Genomic DNA, 22,760 nt, shown 5'->3' on the forward strand with positions numbered 1-22,760 from the left:
TGCTCTGTTTCATAATGATGAAGAAGGTGCTATGCTGATTTTTCACTGAGAAAGCTGTAGTAGAAAATAAAAATGCAGAGAAAGTAGTCCTTCATCAGCCCTAGTGGAACTTAACTGTATATGGGATTTCACCACAAAGAATTGCTCTTTTAGCAGCCTCATTAGTGATTTTGGAGTTCAGATTAGGTAACACTTAGTCATGAGGATTTTATTAACTTGTAATAATGAAATTTTTTGTAGTCAGAGCATTTTTTGACTTGGCATTTTCTCTCTTCCCTGGTAGCTCAGCTGGTAAAGAATCCACCTGCAATGCAGGAGACCCCAGTTTGATTCCTGGGTTGGAAAGATCCCCTGGAAAAGGGATAGGCTACCCACTCCAGTATTCCTGGGCTTCTGTGGTGGCACAGCTGGTAAAGAATCCGCCTTCAATGTGGGAGACCTGGGTTCGATCCCTGGGTTGGGAAGATCTTCTGGAGAAGGGAACAGCTATCCGCTCCAGTATTCTGGCCTGGAGAATTCCATGGACTATACAGTCCATGGGTTCGCAAAGAGTCGGACATGACTGAGCGACTTTCACTTTATATCTTCAAAACCACATTGAGAGGTTTGAATCAGCATTGCTTAGGTATAGATTCCCATATCTCTCTATTGCTATATACTGAATGTTGCAATGACTTCAAAGTACTGTTGACTTTCGTTTGTCCTTTGCTTGCTCAGAATAACTTAAAATATCACAGTCATCCATCAAATTTGATCATATTCAGACCACATCAATCCTGGGCCTATATGGAAACAAACTATAACCCCAAGGTTTATTAGTGGGCTTAGAATAAGAGAACTCATTCTTACAAGTTAATCAACTTAGGTAATATTATCTTTAGATAGATGTATAAATGTTAAATGAGTCTGAAGTAATGGTTAAAACGAAGCCAGATAGCAGTAAGTTTTCACTTTCTAGATGTATCTGTGTGTGTGTTCAGTCATGTCTATTGATTAGGTGAGATTTTAGGATAGAGTAATTGCTTTGATGAACAGATACTGTTAAAGCACCAAAAGAAAAGAAATGGACTAAGCTTTTGAGTGATTAATAGAACTGTTACAGAAAGCATATACTTTTGAACATGTATTGATCAAAACACAGTTAAGTGTAGTAGCATTGAGACCCCCCCTAAAATCATTAAGTAGTCACCCAAAAATATGTACAGATCAATTAGGAAAAATAGTGTTACCATAACCAAGAAAAGTAAAAGCTGACAACCTGATGACTATAATTTGGAAGCATCTTAGAAACAAAACAGAAAATATCTACAGAAGTAATTTGTGATACTTAGGTTAGAAATCTTAAGGAAGATAGTTGATCTAAGGACAATAAGGAGAGTTGAAGTGGTCAGGAAGGTTAGTGAATTTTGTTTATAAGTATAGACGCTTGAATTATATACAGTCATGTAAGGCATGGCTGTGTCCAAAACAAGGTTTGTTACCTAGAGCTGAACACACTCGGGATCCAAAGAGACAGATTGTTACTGTGTGTGTCCAGGGTACTGTGTGTGACCACTGGCTACCAACTGAACCACCCAATTATATTTTTTTTGGATAGTGTCACTTTTTTTTAATAGCCAAAATTGTAGAACTCTTTCCCAATATTTAAATACTATGTGACTAGAAATTGGAAGCTTTATTTCAGGAAACAAGGTTCAGAGCCTTTATAGGGAAGAAAGAATGTATCTTTGTGTATGCATGTGCACACATGAGTGTGCATTTGTGCATACACATGTAGTTTTCCTTTCAGATCTAATATTAATATTGAATGACAGTTGATTTGGTGACTGGGATCTAAGATGCTACTTTTAGGGTCCTTTACTATATTTAAAGTATTTGGAAAATATGTTGAGAAGATAGGAACAGTATTTATAAGCTTTGTCTAATAGACCTACAGAATTAGAGAATACATTGTTTTTTTAGTACATGTGGACACTTCCAGAAATTAAGTATATGTTAGGCCACAAGGAGAGTTGGAAAAAAATTGCCAAGGAGTTGAGGTAATGCAGACCACATTCTCTGTCAGTAGTATGACAAAGTTACCAATCAGTTAAAAAATATTAAAGGAAAAAATCCCAAATCCTTGTTGATTGGAAGCTAAAAACACTACTATATGTCATGCCAAAAAAAATGAATTGTAACAAATTATAAAATATTTAAAAAGAATAACCAAATCACTCTGTGTCAAAACTTGCATGATGCTGCAAAAACAGTTTTTGAGAGAAATTAAATATACAGCAGCAATGAAGAGAGAAAGTTGAGAGACTAAATGTTCAACTCAACAATGTCTGTTTTTCCTCTGTCTTTTCACATTATAGGAAAGAAAATTATATAGGGTAGAGCAAATATTTAATGAAATAGGAAACAAGGAGATACAGAAAGGATCTGTTAAAACGGAAGCTGGGTTTTCTTCATATAGAGCTGACAGTATGGACAGACTTAATTCCCTGGTAGCTCAGTCGGTCAGGAGTCTGCCTGCAGTGCAGGAGACCCAAGTTCAATCCCTGGGTTGGGAAGATCCCCTGGAGAAGGAAATGGCAACCCATTCCAGTATTCTTACCTGGAGAATCTCATGGACAGAAGAGCCTGACAGAGCTCCAGAGCCTGGAGGACTACAGTCCACTGGGTCACAAGAGTCGAACACAACTTAGCGACTAAACCACCATTACAGGAAGGACCGTGAAAGAGAGAAGACATAAATAACAATATCCAAAATTAAAACGAAGACATTACAGACATAGGAGGTATATAGGTAATCAGAAAGGAATACTCTAAGTTGCTTTTGCAATACCTTTCTAAACATAGATGAATTGTCAGTCTTGTTTAAAATATAAATAGCAGTGTTAAATCAAGAACAAACAGACAACCCAAATAGACTTATCAACAGTTCAAGAGAATACTTAGTTATGAAAATGACAGTATCTCCCATGTTAATTAAAGAAGTCAACCTGTTTTTATAAGAATTCCAATAGGATTTTCACTAAACTTGGTAAGATAATCCTGAAGTTTATATGGAATTTTAAAGGGCCAGGGATGACATAAAGAAGACTGATAAACTTAAAGTTTTTTTAATCTGTAAACAATTAAAGATACTACAGAATAAGTTAAAAGATATGCCACCGATTGGAAGATCTTTGCGTGAAGTGACAAAAGGATTAACCGTTTATTCAAATCAACAGGAAGATACTAACCCAGTAGGGGGAGAAAATGGGCGAGCAGTTTGAATGGGCAACTCACGAGACAGAGCATTTACTTTACCAGAAGACATGGGAAAATTTGCTGTATTTCTGCAGTGATCACTGAAATCAAACTTAAGACACAGTGCAATTTCATGGTCATCAGATTGGCCAGCATTTGTCATTTTAAAACATGTGGAAAGGAGACCTCCCGTGCTAGTCGATGTGCTTGGGGGAGTATAAATTAATATAACTACCTTGAAAAGCAGTTAAGTAATTTCTAGTATGGTTGAAGGTGCTTATAACCCACTACTCTGAAGTTACCTTTCTAGATATAGAAACACTAATACCTGTCTTTTTATGAAAGACATGGGCAAGCTGGAACCTGAACAAATGTCTGTCAATAGAACACTGGGTAAATAAACTGTACTGGTATACTTACACAGTGGAATACTAGACCATAGGTAAAGTATGTGAATTGAAACTGTATAACTCTACATGGATAAAATCTGAAAGTGCAATGTTGGGTGAAAAAAATGTTTGCAACATCGTGTGTATTGTTGAAGTACATTTTAAAACACTCTAAGTAGCACCATAGATTTTTAGTGAATATAAACAGACATGTTTTTCACATTTTTGAAACATAAATAAGAACAATAAACACTGGTTTCAGCCAGTGTTTCTCCTAGTGGTTAGGAGAATTTACTTCTGAGACGGAATAAAAATAAATAAGGTTTTTATTTTTGATGAATAGGGAGGAAAAGAGACTTCAGTTATTAAGTTTCTGAAATAACAAAATGTTAACTCTAAAAAAAAAATCCAGAGAATAGATATTTGTTATGATGGTCTTTACATTTTCAGTGTTTTTGTAGTATTTCATAATTATTAACAGAATTTGAATGCCCAGAAAAAAAAAGTAAAATTAATGAAACCAAAGCTTTATTCTTTGTGAAGACCAGCAAAATTGATAAACCTTTAGCCAGAATGATCAGGAAAGAAAAGAGAACACAAACTTTAATGTCAGGAATGAGACAAGTGACATCACTACTGATTTGGGAGATAATGGGAGAACAATAGAGAAATATTGTGAAAAGCTTTGCATCAGTTAATTTCAGAATTTGGATGAAACTGGACAGATTCCTTGAAATACATAAAATACCAAAGCTCACTGAAGAAGAAATAGGTATAAACAAACTAAATCTGCACTTAAAATATCTCTCTGTAAACACAACTCTGGGCCTTGACTCCTGCTACTTTTATTCAGCATTTACCAAAGGTTCTAGCCAATACAGTAAGGCATTAAAAAGAAGGAAAGGCATCCAGTTTGTAAAGGGAGATGGCATGAATGACTATATTGAATATTCAATAAAATGAACCTAAAAGCTATTGTAATAAGTGATTTTAGCAAGATTGCAGGATACAGGCTCAGTACACAGTAAACAGTTGTGTTTTTATGTATTAGCAACAAAAATTAGAAATAAAAGTAAATACATTATTTATAATGGCTTCAAAAATGTGGAACACTTTAGAATAAATCTGGAAAAAAATTATGTGAAGATCCTGAACCCTGAAAACTATCACTTATAGCCCATAGATGTAGAACTAAATAAATGGGAAAATATTTCATGTTCATGACTTGGAGGATTCAATATTGTTATGATGTCAATTCTCTAATTGATCTGCAGGTTTAATGCAGTATCAATCAAATTTCAATACACTTTTTTGTAGAAATCAGCAAACTCATGTATGTAAATACTAAGGACCTAGAATTAGACACAGCAACTTTGTGAAGAACAAGGTTAGAAAACTAATTCTACCTGACTTACAGTCATTTTACACAGCTACAGTAATGAAAAGAGTGTAGTAATGGTGTAAAATTAGAGATCAGTGAAAACAAATCCACAGATAGACCTACATATATGTAGGCAACTGATTTTTGAAGTAATAATCTTTTCAACAAGTAGTTTGTGAAGGGTTGATTATTCCATATGGGGAAAAAAACCTACTTTAATCCATACCTTGCACTGTTTCATAATTCTCTGAAGTGTATCCTCGGACAAAATTTAAAACAGAAAACTAAACCAATTTTGACCTTGTGTTAGTTAGGCCAGATTTCTTAGATATAACACTAAGTTCAGTTCAGTTTAGTCACTCAGTCGTGTCCGACTCTTTGCGACCCCATGAACTGCAGCACGCCAGGCCACCCTGTCCATCGCCAACTCCCGAAGTCCACCCAAACCCATGTCCATTGAGTTAGTGATGCCATCCAACCATCTCATCCTCTGTCGTCTCCTTCTCCTCCTGCCCTCAGTCTTTCCCAGCATCAGGGTCTTTTCCAATGAGTCAGCTCTTCGCATGAGGTGGCCAAAGTATTGGAGTTTCAGCTTCAACATCAGTCCTTCCAGTGAACACCCAGGACTGAGCTCCTTTAGGATGGACTGGTTGGATCTCCTTGCAGTCCAAGTACAATCTGTTCTGTTTAAATGTTAAGTTGAACTTCATCAAAATTAATTTTTGTTCTGTAAATGACACTCTTAGGAGAATGAAAATAAGCTACATGCTGCAAGAAAATATTTGAAAATTGTATACCTGATAAAAGGACTTGTATCTAGAACTTAAAGAATTCTCATAATTGAATAATAAGAAAACAAAATATCACCCTCCTACCACAAAAATTGCAAAACATTTGAATGGTTACTTTGCCAAAGAAGATGTGCTGAAAACAGGAGATGATGCTCAACTTTACCAGTCACTAGGAGGATGTGTATCTGCAAATTGAAAACCAAACTGGAGCTCCCACATCCTGCTTGTTGGAATGCAAAATGGTAAAACTACTTTGGGAAACAGTTTGGCATTTTCTTAGAAAGTTAAACATATACCTACCATATGATCTAGCCACTTCACTCTTAATTAGATATCTCCCCAATAGAAATGGAAGTCTTTGTTCGTACAGAGACTTATTTATGGTGGCTTTATTTGTAATAGACAAAAATTGGAAACAAACCATATTTCTATCAATAGAAATAAATTGTGGCATATTTGTGTGAGGAAATACTCAGCCATAAAAAGAAATGAATTATTGATACATGCTATGACATGGCTAAATTAAAAAAAAATTATATGGAATAGAAAAAGGCAGATATACATGTATTATACCATTTATAATTTTAGAGTATACAGACACTAATGTATACTTACACAGAACAGGTGATTGGTTGGAAGGATTACAGTCACAGCGAGGGAAGGAACTTAGGATTGATAGTGACTATGATTATTATCTTAATAGTGTTAATGATTTCATGAGTGTGTGTGTGTCTGTATGTGTCAAAACTTATCAAACCGTACACTATAAGTGTGTGTAGTTTATCCCATGTCAGTTTTGGTTCAGTAAAACTTAAAGGAAAAAAAAATTTTTTTTCTGGAATCAGACTGTCTGTATCCAAATCCCAACTCTTACTCATAGTTGGAAGCAAATTGATTAACTTAATTATGCCTTGGTTTCCTTATTTATAAAATAAAGAGCTAATAATAGTATCTTCCTTGTGCTGAGGGCTGTTGTGAACTGAATGAGGTAGTCCAGGTAAAATGGAGAGCAGCTAGAAAGTATTAATTAAATATTGGGTTTTATTGTCTCTATTGTATTAATAGTATTGTCAAACTCATTTGACCTCAGAGAGAAGCCCCTTCTTGAATATTTTTTGAGTATTCCAGCCTCTTGACTACTTCCAGTGATGAAGAGAGCACTTCTTCATGAAGTATCCCGTTCCATTAATGCATAGGCAGTGGCAAAGTCAACCTAGTCTACATCATTCTTTGAAAAGTAGTCCTTTTTCAGAGGCTTAGCAGAAGGGATTAGGAGAAAGAGTGAGTCAGTGTCCACAACATAATAACTCATTGTGGTACTTAACCATTTATCCTGTCTGGGAATTTTTTGCCCTAAAATTCTCCCCCACACTTCTTTCTGTTCAAGTACTTTCCTTGTATTCTGTTCTCTCTGGAAGTGGACACCCTCTGGGCAGCATGCAAAGTTGGGAGAAATTTGAATTAGGTTATTTGGTAAGAACTTAGTATGCACTGATTATAGTTATTTTACTGGCAGAAAAAAAAAAAACAAAAAACAAAGTTTGAACTTTGTGAGATTCTGCACACAATTTCGGTGCACACAGGACTGAGAGAGAGAACCAGACTCACTGCAGTGGAATCCTAGCCTAGCCTCAGACCCTACGCAGCCCGGTAGCCGCAGAGATTTAAAGCTGTTAGAATCTGGAATTGAGGCCAAGGAGAATAAGTAACCACACTCCCGCTTAGTTGCAGGGACCCAGTCCTGTGACACTGCACCTTTAGATCACAATAGTGATGGAAAACTTCCCAAAAGGGGAAAGACATCTAACACTGGGAGGATAGAACGCCTCCCAGGGAAGTCTTGGCTGTCTCAGTCTGACTCGTTTTCGCCTTCGCCTGACCAGACTTCCACTGCAAGCCGTCTCCGGAGTGCAAATCTGGAGCACAGCAGGCTAGGCGATGACAGTGCTGACGGTGCGTGGATGCACGGAGAGCAGTGCTTTGAAGGAAAAAAGTGAGGGGAAATCTCAGGTTTAATTAAAAGTATTGTTCTGACTACATTGGGTAGATCTTATTTATTTAGTAAATCATTATATCCACAGTGCTGTGTGAAATTTTGGATGGTCATTTTATATTTGATGTCAGGACTTCTTAGCTGAATTATAAAGAACAGTGCATTCAGGAGACCAGGGCCTTAGAAGGAATTCCAGTGGCAATTAACGCCATCAACATATACTCGAGCTGTCTCTCATCACTAAAGTTTACCAGCAGTCTTATAAATGCATGTTTGTATTTACATACTAAGTCAAAGATGAATCCAGAGGAAGGACTTTAGAGCTAAATCCATCATCAACAGTGTCTCATGTGAGTCAGAGTCTTTTTTTAAAAAATTCACACCAAAGCTATATTTACATTTTTCTAGAGGCCCACAGCAAAGATAATCGATAGACCAGGTAGTTTAGAAGTGTGTATTTTGGGGTTCTGTGCCCTAATAGGAAATTACCAGTGCGTGAATATTGTTAAATAGTTTCAAATATGAGACGTAATAATCGGCAGAATAATGTTGCAGTTCATTAGGGTTGTTGGACAGGACTTTTAGCCGCATGCTTCTCAGATGATTTCCTTTGGGCATGCGCTTCGTCTCTGCTTAGAACGCCAGCCACAGTTTCCTTGCACATCTCAGAACAAGATGACCGTCCTTGGCGTCTGGTTGTTGAAATCAAGCCACCTTAGAACTAAGTTTTGAAGTCAGTCTGCCTGGGAGGTTCTCTTATCTGGACTGCTTGAACTGCCTCCGCAGGAGACTTTCCCTCTGTGGTCACTCATTCTCCGTCTCTGTCAAAGATGACTGTGTTTCCCTTAGAGAGGAAACGTTCTGTGGGTGTGATTTTTCTGATGAGGTCACACTACAATATTCATGCCATACAGAATACATGTCTTATTTGTGATTCTGTAAATAAACATCTTTGTGGCAGCGCACTATTAAAAAAACCTTAAATAAGGTATTTTCTTGATAAATCCAGATCCGATTCTAGTCAACTTATATCTCCTTCTTTGTTTTCCTTTTTTCCTTAAAAGCTTCACTGCATTACCACTCAAAGATGAACAAAGAAGGTGAAAGTAAAATATTTTACCCAATTGTATACATTTGTGAAAGGAAGAGAACATTTATTAAACTTAGACAAACTTAAAATAATCTTACATCTTGTTTATGGATAATTAAGAACTGGTCATGTTTTATTGACTCATAAATCAGAAAAGAAATTGTGAAAATAAAGTGAATATACTTCCAGTTACCAAATAGGGGAATCATGGGATGAAGTGGACAACAAGGGGAATATGGTCAGTATCATTGTAATATCTTTGTGTGGTGACAGATGGTAACTAGATTAATCATGGTGATCATTTTGTAATGTATAGAAATACCAAATCACTACGTTGTGTGCCAAGAACTAACATAGTGTGGTAGGTCATTCATACACTCATAGAAAAAGAGGTCAGATTTGTGGTTGCCAGAGGTGGAAAGTGAGAGGAGGAAGAATTAAATGAAGGCAGCAAAAGGTACAAACCTCCAGTTATAAGTAAGTACTAGAGATATAATGCAAAGCATGGTAAATATAGTTAATACTGCTATATGCTATGTGTGAAAGTTGTTAAGAGAGTAAATCCTGGAACTCCCCTGGTAATTCAGTGGTTAAGACTTCTCCTTCCATTGCAGGGTGTATGGGTTTGATCCCTGGTTGGGGGGCTAAGATCCCGCATGCCTCATGGCCAAAGGAAACAAGACCATAAAATAGAAGCAATATTGTAATAAATTCAATAAAGACTGTGACAATGGTCTGTATAAGAAAATCTTTAAAAAAAGTAAATCCTGAGAAAAAAATTTTTATTTAATTTTGTATCTATATAATGATGGATGTTCTCTAAACATATTGTGGTAATCATTTCATGATGCAAATTAAATCATTATGCTGTACACGTTAAACTTACAAATACTGTATGTCAGTTATATCTCAATAAAACTGTAAGAAGAAAAACATGAATATAGAGTAATTGCTTTATGAACCATGGAAACATAATGCCAGGAGAGAATACCCAAGGTAATGTAATTCAGCTGAAACCCTACTGCACTTGAATGAAAAGTCAGAAACTTTTTTCTGTTTCATTTTGAATCCTTATAATAAAGTAAAAGAATATCAATCCTCATATCATGTAGTAAAGCAAGATTTTATGTTGTATCATGTTTGTTTATTAATTTGAACAAATGTAACCTACAGGTGAAAATGCTTTCACAGGGGTCCGGTGGGGTTATCGGAAGGAGTACAAAGCAGCTGTATTAAAGTTATATTAATTTAGCATTAAGTTTACACATGAATACACACAGAGGCCAGAGTAAGCCTTCTTTGGTTGATTAAAAGAGTAATGTTTCGATAATGAAAACACTAGATTTGTTTGAAAGAAATTAAAGAAATGATTAATTCATGAGAAATATTTTTGGAGTAGGAAAGGAGAGGAGATTGCATGTTTAGAATCAGTGTATGTTGTGGCTCAGCTGATAAAGAATCTGCCTGCAATGCGGGAGACCTGGGTTCAGTCCCTAGGTTGGGAAGATCCCCTGCAGAAGGGAAAAGCGACCCAATCCAGTGTTCTGGCCTAGAGAATTCCATGGACTGTATAGTCTGTGGGATCGCAAAGAGTTGGACACAACTGAGCAACTTTCACTCACTCACTCGTAAAGTAATTCATTTTCCTGGACAATTTATCTTCAATGAGTGGAGGGTGCCCACATTCATCCCCTATAGAGAAATTAGGAGAAGGAAGTAACTGAAAATCCTCCCTTTATTTCTTACAAGGAAAATGTAGTGATGGTGACTCCTGGGAGTGAGGGTTGGGATTAGGTCACTTTACAATGTAGCTCTGTGCATTTTTTTTTTGTTGTTGTTCTTCCATTTTCTGTAAGTGTTACGGTTAAGAATCAATTTAATGTTGGTCTCTCTTTTGGCATATATTAATATTATTATAGAAAAATGTGAAGAAACTTTTATTCCCAGACTTTCATAGTTATTATCTCTGAGTGTTATAGTTCGTTTTCTTTTACAAAACGGGGCTTTATACATTCTGAATATATCCTACCAGCCAAGAAATTTAAGAGTAAATAAATAACAGGTTCTTAGAATTATTTTTTAGATTTAATGATAAATGCTTTAGTTAGAATAGCATGTTCATTTCTTTTCTGTAATGCTTTTTAGGTTGAATACTCAGGTGTGTGGCACATGGTCCCTTTTGCCACTGACCTCAAATATATCAACCTCTTTCCTACCGAGACTGAGCAGATTGAGAGAATTAGAACTTGATGATTACATTTGAAATCTGAAAAGTGTGTTATAAAATCAGGGTGGTGGTTATTCCTCAAGGAGAAGAGCTTATGACTGGGGAAGTGCCTGGCATGTTCCATTTCTTGACTTGGGTGATGGTTACATAGATTTTATTCTAATATTTTGGAGCTTTCTGCATTCTTCTCTGTGAGTAATAGATCTCTCAATAAAGTTAAAAAAAGAAAAAAAACTTTTAAAATATATTCATAATTAGGAAAAATTTTTATATCTCAGAAAAACTTTTCTTTCAATCTTGTCTACCACAGATTATATCTATTCTAAGAATCTTGGCACAGTCATCAAAATAGAAAAATTAACTTAAATACTCTAGGAGACAGGTAAATAGTATGTGTGCTTCTTTGCACATGTGCATGCGCGTCTATGAACGTGTGTGTTGGATTTTTATTCTAAAGAACCAGCCAGGGAAGCAACTGAAAGAAAATGTCTCTTCATTTTCTCGGTAGTTAATGAAAGAAAATAGTTTTAAGAATGCTTTTTATCTTATTTGACTCTTAAGCCTATGGTTTGTTTATTTAAAAGAATGGGCAGTAACAATAAAAAGGTAAAGAGGAGTATTCACTTTTTTCAGGTTAGAGAACCATTGTGTGTAAACTTTGTTCTATAATTTTATGGTTTTTTGCTAAAAAATTCTGAGTATAGTTTCCACATCTAAATATTTGTTATGACAGACTCTGTTCTTATTCTTTCAGGTGTCGTTTTCATTGAATAAAGGAAGTAATGAAGAAGGTATGGTATATGTTGGTTCTTAAGGAGCTAGATGTGTAAATTTATTTGTTTACAGTAGTGGAGACCAAAAAAATGCAGTAGATTAAAAGTTATATAAACTAAGTAAAGTACATTCTAAAATAGTCATTAAAACTTTCAGATGAAATCAGTTATTTTCTAATTTCAGAAAATAAGGAACACGTTTATTACTTTTAGTCTGGAAAATAGTTTGTGCAGTGACTTTGTTGGTGAAGTACTACGTTTCCAGCTAGTTCAGATAAATTTTAAGACTTCTAATGTCTGCATTGGTGAGATTTTATTTATCATCTATCATTATTTTAATGAATCACTCATTCTGTATTCTTATTGTTTATTTATTTGGCTGCATCAGGTCTTAGTTGCAGCATGCGGGATTTTTGTTGTGGTACGTGGGCTTCTGTCTAATTGGAGCACATGGGCTTGGTTGCCCTGCAGCATGTAGGATCTTAGTTCCCCTGGTCCCCACCAGGGATAGAACCTTTGTCCCCTTCACTGGAAGGCAAATACTTAACCACTGAACCACCAGGGAAGTCCCCACTCATTTTAACTGAAGATGTTAAAATCAAAATTTAAAGTAGAATTAAAAACAGAATTTTAAAATTACCATTATTTAAAGCTGTTGTGAGAAACAAAAATGTTCTGTAGTAAAAATTTTAAAATATTTATGTGTCATCTAGCTCTTAAAATATTGCAAGGCTTTTTGTCTTTTTGCTTTAATATATTAGAATACTCAACTTGCAAGTTTGGAGGAAAATATGAGAACTATTTGCTGTGAGTCCAAGTTCTAAGGTGTTTAGAAAGGAGCAAATCTATAGATAATGATTTCATGGGGAGGCAAGCTCTATTCCTTATAGAGGGAAGTAACAGTTTGTTTCTTTGCAATACTATCCCATCTGGGCTATTTGACAGGCAGTCACATTTTACAGTACAGGGTTTGCCTAGACCTTTCATGCCGCAGCTAGGATACTTAACTTCAGTATTAATCAGTAAAGACTAAAGAACCCAGCAAGATATATGAAATAAAGTGGGAGCCTCTAGAATATCAGAGCTGAGCCAAATGAGAGAACTTAGAACAAGAGTTTAAAGGTGAGTGACTTTAAGTATAGAAATGTGTCACCCTAAGTTCTGATTGTTTTTATCTGCCTAAATACTTCTAGACAGTCTAAATTTTTTAATTTGTCTTCTCTTTTCTTCCCTCCTCCCTCCCTCTTCACCCCTTCCCTAACACCCTGCTTCCCCATTTTAAACGCAGATCAAGTATGGCACTTCCTTGGCCAGTGATTAGAACATCTGAAGGTCTTCCATCAGGATTCCAGTCTCTAAGAATGCCGAGATTCAATCTCCCCCAAGTGCTAGAGACAGGCAGAATTTGCTCATTAACTTCATGTTGAAACTTCTTTTTTTTTCTTCAAGCTTTTTGCAATATGCAATGTGTAAATAAACATTGACTTTTTCGAATTAGTTGCCTTTGAATATTTATTGATATGAAAAGATTTTGTTGAATTTCATAGGCAGATGTTTAGAGGCACTGAGTTTTTTTTTAATTAGTTTATTTTAATTGGAGGGTAATTACTTTACAATATTGTGGTGGTTTTGCCATACATTGATGTGAATCAGCCTCGGGTGTACATGTGTCCCCCATCCTGAACCCCCCTCCCACCTCCCTCCCCACCCCATCCCTCTGGGTTGTCCCAGTGCACCAGCTTTGAATGCCCTGCTTCATGCACTGAACTTGCACTGGTCATCTATTTTACATATGGTAATATACATGTTTCAATGCTATTCTCTCATATCATCCCACCTTCATCTTCTCCCACATAGTCCAATAGTCTGTTCTTTACATCTGTGTCTCTTTTGCTGTCTTGCATATAGGGTCATCATTACCGTCTTTCTGAATTCCATATTGGTATTTCTCTTTCTGACATACTTCACTCTGTATAATAGGCTCTAGTTTCATCCACCTCATTAGAACTGACTCAAAGGCCTTCTTTTTTATAGCTGAGTAATATTCCGTTGTGTATATATGTACCACAGTGTCCTTATCCATTTGTCTGCCAGTGGACATCTATGCTGCTTCCATGTCCCAGTTATTATAAACAGAGAAGCACTGAGTTTTGACCAGTCCTAATTTATATGCATGAAGGAACCCTATGGTTTCATTAACTTTTATTTCTAAGGGTTAATGTAAAAAGGATAAGTGTAGTAAACTAAAAAGATTTTTGTAGATACTATGGTTCTCATTTTTGTACAGTGTTATGTCTTTTTGAGTCTACTGCTGGTAGAGACTTATTTAGCCAACCTCTGTCCTCTTTAGTCCTGTGTAAATGTGTTTACATTTATTAAGGCTCTTTCCTATAATTATTTTATAGATTCTAAACTCTGATTCTCATTGAGCCCTATCAGATTTACTTCTCATCTCTATGGCGATGACTCCCAAGTCTACATAAGAAACTCAGGTCTTTCTCCTGGGGTCTATTGGACATCTTTTTAAATGCCTTTGATTCCTCTTGTACAAAACTAAACTCATCCTCCCTTGTTCTTGAATTAACATTCTCCTAGTCACCCACTCCAGAGAAGGCAATGGCACCCCACTCCAGTACTCTTGCCTGGAAAATCCCATGGATGGAGGAGCCTGGTAGGCTGCGGTCTGTGGGATTGCTAAGAGTTGGATACGACTGAGCGACTTCACTTTCACTTTTCACTTTCATGCACTGGAGAAGGAAATGGCAACCCACTCCAGTGTTCTTGCCTGGAGATTCCCAGGGACGGGGTATGTCTATGGGGTCGCACAGAGTCGGACACGACTGTAGTGACTTAGCAGCAGTCACCCATTCAGGCCCTTGAAACCATGTTGAATCTCCCTTCTCTTTTCTTGGGCTTCCCTGGTGGCTCAGGTGGTGAAGAATCTAAAGAATCTGCCTGCAGTGCAGGAGAACTGAGTTTGATCCCTGGTTTGGGAAGATCGCCTGGAAAAGGGAATGTCAACGCACTTCAGTATTCTTGGCTGGAGAATTCCATGAACAGAGGAGTTCCAATGGGCTATAGTGCATGGGGTTACAGAGAGTCGGACACAGCTGAGCAGCTAACACCTTCATGCTTTCACTTTTCTCCTTTCTTTTAGTCAAGAAGGCCATCTTAATTTCTTTATCCTCTTTATTGCTTTACACCTTTAACGTACCAATTACCGCTTTATTTCACTTACACTGTTACAACAGCCATCTAGCTCTTCACCTCCAGACCCAGTGCTCTGCCTCATTCCCCTTGTTCCAGCCCAATTTCATGCCTTCTTGTCTCCTAACCAAGTTGTTGTCATGCCCCTGGCTTTTCTTCCTCCATATCATCTTCCACATTCCCAAAAAGTATTTTCCTAAATTGTAGATACTGTCTTGTTAGACTTTGCTCCAAATGCCTTTTTTGGCTTTTCGCATTCTTGAGAATAAAAATCAGGAGTGCTATCCTTCAGCTATGTCATGTTACCCCTCTCCAAGCACATCTTGTACTTTTCACACTCCCAGTACTGTGCTTCTCTTGCCAGTTCTGTTTTTATATTTTTCTCCTCTTTCTTTCTATTATCACTGTGAACACATTGCATTTACATTGCATTATGTTTTATAGTTTACATGGCACCACTATGATAATAGCTAGTTTTTCTTGAGCATCTGTTGTATGTTGTGCCTGCATATACCCTATAAGGTAGAGATTGTCCACTTCACATTGAGGCTCCGAGAAGTTTAATGGCTTGACCAAGGTCGCGCAGCTAGTAAGTTTCAGAGCCAGAAGTAGAATTCGTGGCTGCATGGCTCTGAATGCTACGGCTTTTCCATCGTGCTGTGCGTGCTGCTTTCCACCTCCAGCCTCCTTGTGATACAGGCAAAACCGAGAGCATGCCTGTTTTACAGATGAGTAAGTGATTAGCCCAAGTGAAACAGGTCGCTTGAGATGTCTTTGGAAATGTGTAAACCTCTGATGGACATCAAAGAATGTAAAGGGAGAATCTATTGTTTTTAATTTTATGTGTTATAACAGCTTGGTTTAAGTTAAGGAAATAATAATACACATAGAGAGATACAGAGAACCACCATTGATACAGTCCCTTGAATAGCATGAGTTTAAATTGTGCGGATCCAGTTTTATGCAACCTTTTTAAGCAGTAAATACTACAGTACTACATGATCTGCTCTGATACTTGGTTTAATCCATGGGTGTGAACTGCAGATATGGAGGAACCTCATGTACAGAGAGCGAACTGTAAGTTAAAATACAGATTTTCAACTGTGAAGAGGGTCTGTGCTAAAGAATAAGCTAAATTATCAAAGGATAGATTATTGGCTTGTAACATGTGGCACGTTAATCTCCTGAGAGTTGGAGAAGACGCCATGTCTGGTGGGCCTCTTGTAGAGTAACTCACACCTCGTGTTCAACTCCCTTCTCCTAGTGGTCCGTGGGACTTAGATGCTACCTGGTTAGGGAGTCTTGCTCACCACGGTAGAGTCAATCACGACTGTCTTCATAGTATAGGATTTTACGTAGTCATGATCTTAAATACACCATTTTGAATTTTAGCTTTTCTTACAAGAATCTGCATTGCCACATACTCATTGTTATTACGGTGACAATTACATTTCAGTGAACATCTGTTTCATGTTGTTTCAGAATATCTTCCAGACATATCTGGTTTTTGCCAGCCCATTCTCAAGGAACTAACTTTAACCTGGATAGACTTTACACTATATACTTATGAAGGAAAACTCTTGCGGGAATATGAAGGGGTGGAAAAAGAATGATTCATTTTTAAAAGTGCCTAAAACAAATTAGGAAACCAAAGCTGACCCATGGGTGGGATTTTAGGTAACATCCACAGCCAGTTCCATGGATATGAAAAAATCAAGGGATGAACTGTCCAAGATTTATTCTTCTCAAACTACCTATTATTGCAAATATCTGAAATTTTTTATGAGTTTTTTTTCACTTACAGACTGAATCATTTTATGTATGATACATTTAGTATTGCTCCATTATTCTACAGAAGAAACACAGTGAATTTCATAAAACCCAGTTCTCCATCAAGGACTACATGCGTTTTTAGCAGTTTGTTTACTCAGCAACAGCAGCGTTTGATGATTTGCTTCTGGGAATAAATCACTGCCTTGTCATAGGTGAAGCTGTCTTTTGTGACTGCTGATTTATTCTTGTTACTGACTGTTGCTATCTTATTATACAGTGGGTCACATCTTTAAGTTCTTGGGTCAGATGTGTTCTTTTCAACCTCCTTTCTGTATTCTGTCCAAGGTGTATATCGGTGTTTGCCAGTGGGGTCTGTGAAACAGTTAATCTGGAATCACTTAGAATACTTCTTAAAGTACAGATTTCTTACTTTCCCTAAAATCTGTTAAATCAGAATTTCTGGGGCTGAGGCCATAACCTTGTTTCACCCCACCCCCATCAGTCTTCTAAAATTTTAAGCTCATTGGTTTAGATAATCCAGGGATAGATCATACTGGGAATTTCTTCATGTTAATGTTCTGTTTGAGGTTATCTTCTCCCTAAAAAAGAGCAGAAAGAAAACTAGGTGTCTACCTTCAGAGTGGACTCATGTATAATATTATCACAACCTCCTGTTAGGAAAAAAATGAAAGGGAATAAAAGTTATATGAAGTTTAGTTTATTAAATACTAAAAATAGTAATGTTTAATATTAGTATTAAATATTTGAAAATATTTTCCATTTCAAATCAAAAAAATGTATACCTGATGAGAATCACTTCTGATTGATAAGTTACCGAAGTTACTAGAGTCCCTAATAATTGGTCCGCAGCCCCACACCTGGCTTCTGTCTTCCTAAGACACAGTGAGAGTGAAGCGGCTGCTCCTGATGCTACAGCCTGGAGGAGTCAAAACAACAGAGGTGGCTCTGCTCTGATGGGAGCAGGGAAGACAGCGGTGGCAGCAGAAGTCGGGAGAGCTCCATGAAACACGCGAGCCCTTGTTAGCCAGAGGCCAGGGTTCCTGTGGCCAAGCTGACATTTGCCCTATTTGTTGGAAACAAGCTCCACTCCTCAGATTATTCCCTACCTTAAAAGGAGCCAGGAGCCCAGTGCAGCCAGGACAGAAGGCATAAGCTGTTCTTCCCTTCAGTCAAAAAATATTTATTGAGCTCTCTCTCATCAGGTCCGGCAGGACAGCTGTCAGTCCTTTTCCATCTGTCCTCAGACCCCGCGAGGGAAGCCTCCAGGGCTTCCCCTTCTCTGTTCAGAATCCCCGACACAGAAAGGGCTCTTTCCTCTTTTTAAAGTACCTGGTTTCAATGGGTCCAATCAATGCAGAAAGATTTGGGGGTTTAATGACATCAGTCCAGAATGCATCCCATTACTGTAATTTTGATTAGCCAACCCTGTTTTTCAGACATGCTTCCTCCTCTTTGCTATTTTAAACTTCACTCATTCAACAGTGATTTATTGACTGTCTGTGTATAAGTTCAATGTAGTCCAAGTTTTTAGGATATATCAGTGCAAAACTGACAAAAATCCCTGCTCTTGTGGACCTTGTATTTTGTGTGGAGAAGAAAGAGCATAAACATTATAAGTAATTTTGTAGTATATAGAAGAGAATGAGGGAAGGGAGAATCAGAAATCCAGCTTTTATTCAGGGATAGGATTGTGAATTAGAGTTTTGAACCGAGGAGGTCAAAGACAGGCATCTTGGGAAGACGACAGCCAGGAAAAAGGTGGAGAAGCAAAAATGGGCCCATGTGGGTCTCTGGGGGAACAGAACTGAGGCTAAGGAAACGCTCGGGACAAGGGCCCTCAGGTAGGAGCGTGACCAGCCTGGAGGGACAGCAAGGAGGCTGAGTGGCTGGAGGGGAGAGTGAGAGCCGAGTGACAGGAGGCAGCAGGGAGGGCCTTGCGTGACCCTCAGACGTGGCCTCTGGTTGTGAGTGAGGAGCCGTGGGAGAGTCCTGGGTGTAGGAATGGGTCGCTGCCACTGCTTCGTTGGAAATAGGTTGTGCTGGGCGGTGGAGAGGCTCGGGAGTTCGTGTAGCACATTATGGAAACCGAAAGACCCCTTAAGAAATTTCTACAGTAGCCCCGTCAATTGACAGCTTTTCCTTCTTTGAGCTCATTTTCTTAGTATAAATTCTGTTAGATGGCATCATAGAATAAGAAACATTTTATGGTGAAATACATTCTCATAAAAGTTTTTCCAGTTACATTGCCAGCAGCTGTGTGTGAGATTTTTAGTTTCTTCTTTACTATCCTTTCTAGGATAGGATATTTTGTTGTTGTTTTTACTATGATAGGTATACATATATATATGTATATATATATGTATGTATATATATATATGTATGTATGTATAAAGTTATTTTTTCCCTACATTTTTACTATAGTGTCTTTTGTGAATGTTCACTTTTTTTACTTTGCCTGTTTATTTACTGGATCTTAATGTTTTTAACAATTTTTTATAATATCCATATTTTCAGGTGCAAAATTTGGATCCTGAAGCCTGGATTGATGTGTAAATAGATTTGCTCCCATTCAGAAATCTAAACCTGGGCCCTGAAAATATTGATGCTGAGCTAATGTGGAATGCAGCCACAATTAGGGTTAGGATTAGTTGTACTAATTTTCCCGGTTTGAGGCAGGACTCGCTATAGGACTATTATTATAATCCCTTATCACTGCTTTTTGTTCTCTGTTAAAAGTAAAAAAAATGGGGGGAGGGATGGAGAGTAAAAAGGGAAAGTTAACTTTTTAAAGTTAATACCTTAAATGAAAAACGGATAAAATAGTACAACCAGTACAGTTTTAAAAGAAATGTTGGAAGAATAACAAACAATGTGTTTATCCAATTAAAGCAGCTAAAACTGGATGGCAGGTGTCCATCTGTGGCCCTCAACCAGAAGAATTTGGCAATTGGCAAGATCAGGGATTACAATCCTAAAGCATGGGTTCTCCCCACTTGGGGAGCAGAACGTGAAGACTAGGATTCAGGACAGAATCTCATGGGTTGGTCTCATTGCTGTGTACAAGTAGGCAGAAACAGCTCAGCCCACATGAAATGTGTAAGTAGACTTTGCTGTTCTTTCCTGTCTAAGCCAACAGCAAGGCAGACAAAGCCCAGTGTTCAGGGCCCTTCCTGTGCCGGAAATGCCTCTAGGCGAGTGAGTGGTGCGGGCAGATGTGGAGCAGAACCTGGGATGTTAACTCCAAGACTGATGCCCTTTCCCCTGTATCTCTTTGCTACTTGAGGTCTTTCTTATACTCCAAGTTCAGCTTAGATGTTGCTTTTCCTGTGAAACCTTTCCCACCCTTTCCGTTGCAATCAATCATTTTCCCCACTACTGATTTATTCCTCCATTACAGGATTTCAGTCACTCTGGCTTATATTATTAGACTCGTTCATGCTGCCTCCACTGCTGGATTATACTCACTGAGAGGGAGACTGTGTCACGACAATTGTAGCGTTTTTTTTCACACATTAACAACTCATGTCGGTTGTATTAAACCGATACAGCATCCTGTGAGAAAGACAGATACTCTCTCTCTCTCTCTTTTTTTTTTTTCCTCTTTCACTTATGACATTAACTGAAGTTTAGAGGTTCCTGGAAATCATCTCAACTTAGTTTCCTATTATTGCATGAAAAGCATTTTGAGAGTGTCTCTGCTCTATTCCAAAGCCAGGTAGGATTTTTGAAATATAAGAATCTGTTCCTTTTCAGGATCTCCAAAAGAGGAGATTGAACATATCTAGCCTACATACCAGTGCTTTTGTTGTTGTTGTTGTTACTTTATATTGGAGTATAGTTGATTTACAATCTTGTGTTAGTTTCTTTTGTACAACGTAATGAATCAGCTATGCATATATCCACTCGTTTTTAGATTTTCCCACATAGACCATAGCTTGTGCTACACAGTAGGTCCTTATTAGTTATCTATTTTATATATAGTAATCATGGCATCTGGTCCCATCACTTCATGGCAAATAGATGGGGAGACAGTGGAAACAGTGTCAGACTTTATTTTGGGGGGGGGGCTCCAAAATCACTGCAGATGGTGACTGCAGCCATGAAATTAAAAGATGCTACTCCTTGGAAAGAAAGTGATGACCAACCTAGATAGCATATTAAAAAGCAGAGACATTAGTTTGCCAACAAAGGTCCGTCTGGTCAAGACTATGGTTTTTCCAGTGGTCCTGTATGGATGTGAGAGTTGGACTATAAAGAAAGCTGAGTGCCGAAAAATTGATGCTTTTGAACTATGGTGTTGGAGAAGACTCTTGAGAGTTCCTTGGACTGCAAGGAGATCCAACCAGTCCATCCTAAAGGAGATCAGTCCTGAGTATTCATTGGAAGGACTGATGCTGAAGCTGAAACTCCAGTACTTTGGCCACCTCATGTGAAGAGTTAACTCATTGGAAAAGGCCCTGATGCTGGGGGGGATTGGACGTGGGAGGAGAAGGGGACGACAGAGGATGAGATGGTTGGATGGCATCACCGACTAAATGGACATGGGTTTGAGTAGACTCCGGGAGTTGGTGATGGACAGGGAGGTCTGGCGGGCTGCAGTTCATGGGGTCGCAAAGAGTCGGACACGACTGGGTGACTGAACTGAACTGAACTGAATGTGTGTATGTCAATCCAGTCTCCCAGTTTATCCCTCCTGCCCCCCTCACATACCAGTGCTTTTAATTGAACTTCATTTTTAATGTGTGTGAATCTGATCAACTGTACTCAGAAAACTCCTCATAAATCTTAAGGCATAAACTTAAGTATTAAATTTTATTTTTTTCTCCAAGCAGCATAATTCTTGCTTCCTAAAATTCTATTCATCAGTGATATTTTTCTCGAAATCCCTCTATTTTGTTGGGGTTTTTTTGTTTGCTTGCTATAGAGCCCTCAAGTGACAACAGTAAACATCTCTCTAGTGTTTTTTTAAAAAAAAAAAAAAAAAAAAAACTTCACTTTTTATGCATTCCATATACTTTTTAACAAAGCCTAGAATATTTTGTGCTTTCCAAAACAATAGTTAGTGTTACTCATCTTCATGTTCCCAAGTGAATCTAAATGATATTGAGAAAGTAAGATTTTCTGGGCAGGATTTTGTCTATTTTTAGTATTTAAGGCATCTTGAGAGTTCTTACATGAGATTTCTCTAATGCCCCAGGGGAAAAAGTTCAACTTAACATAAAAACAGTACCTTAATTGTGAAAATACAAAGGGTGATCATCACATGTTTACTGCTGCTTTTTTTTTTAATGGACTATGAGGCAAAAATAAACATGGAATACATCAAAATAAAAATAGGCTCAGGACTCAAAGGCCAAAATTCTTGTCCCAGAGTGGCTTCTGACATGAGTTTTGGTTTAATTATTGATAATAATTTTCATGTTTGAAACTTGACCTTCTGAGCTTAAAAGTAGACGTAATGTATTTTTGTTTTCAGATTAGGAATACCATAAGAAGCACCGTGATAGAAAACCTGAATAATCTCAAAAGAGTGGTAGAACAAATAAGATTAATATGCAGTGATAAATGAGAAAAAGGAATGCAGATCTAATATAAATAGTTCAGTGAATCTAATATACATACTTAAGTGGATAACCTCATTAAAAAAAACCAGAACTCCACTTAACTCTAAACTACTGTATTTCGGGGAATATTTTCTCATAGAAAAGTTAACTGTTCCTACTTTTCCCACAATATCAAATTTCCCTCCTCTGATTTCTCCTTTTCTTTCATTTTTAAAAACAATTTAAAATTCAATTTATTCATGAAGACTTTAGAAGTTCTTAGTAGGCTTTCAAACCAAAATTTGATTTTTACCAATATCCATCCCAGCCTCGAT

The 22,760-nt window shown here is 37.5% G+C and overlaps 1 protein-coding gene across 5 annotated transcripts in view; it reads left to right on the plus strand.

Annotated features, from left to right (window-relative positions):
* Window positions 1-22,760, plus strand: part of PPA2 (inorganic pyrophosphatase 2) — a 105,968-nt gene that overhangs the window by 78,333 nt on the left and 4,875 nt on the right. The window contains exons 11-12 of one of the 5 annotated variants that reach the window (XM_065907383.1): window positions 11,863-11,899; window positions 13,170-13,378. The exons of 3 other annotated variants lie outside the window; for them this stretch is intronic. In XM_065907383.1, coding sequence (XP_065763455.1) covers window positions 11,863-11,899; window positions 13,170-13,198 — 66 coding nt within the window. In that variant the 3' untranslated portion in view covers window positions 13,199-13,378. Of the gene's footprint in view, window positions 1-11,862; window positions 11,900-13,169; window positions 13,379-22,760 lie in introns of those variants that run through there. One more of the 5 variants, XM_065907384.1, reaches the window with a different exon arrangement.

The sequence above is a fragment of the Muntiacus reevesi genome, chromosome 16, assembly GCF_963930625.1.
Source record: "Muntiacus reevesi chromosome 16, mMunRee1.1, whole genome shotgun sequence".
Classification (NCBI taxonomy): Eukaryota; Metazoa; Chordata; class Mammalia; order Artiodactyla; family Cervidae; genus Muntiacus; species Muntiacus reevesi.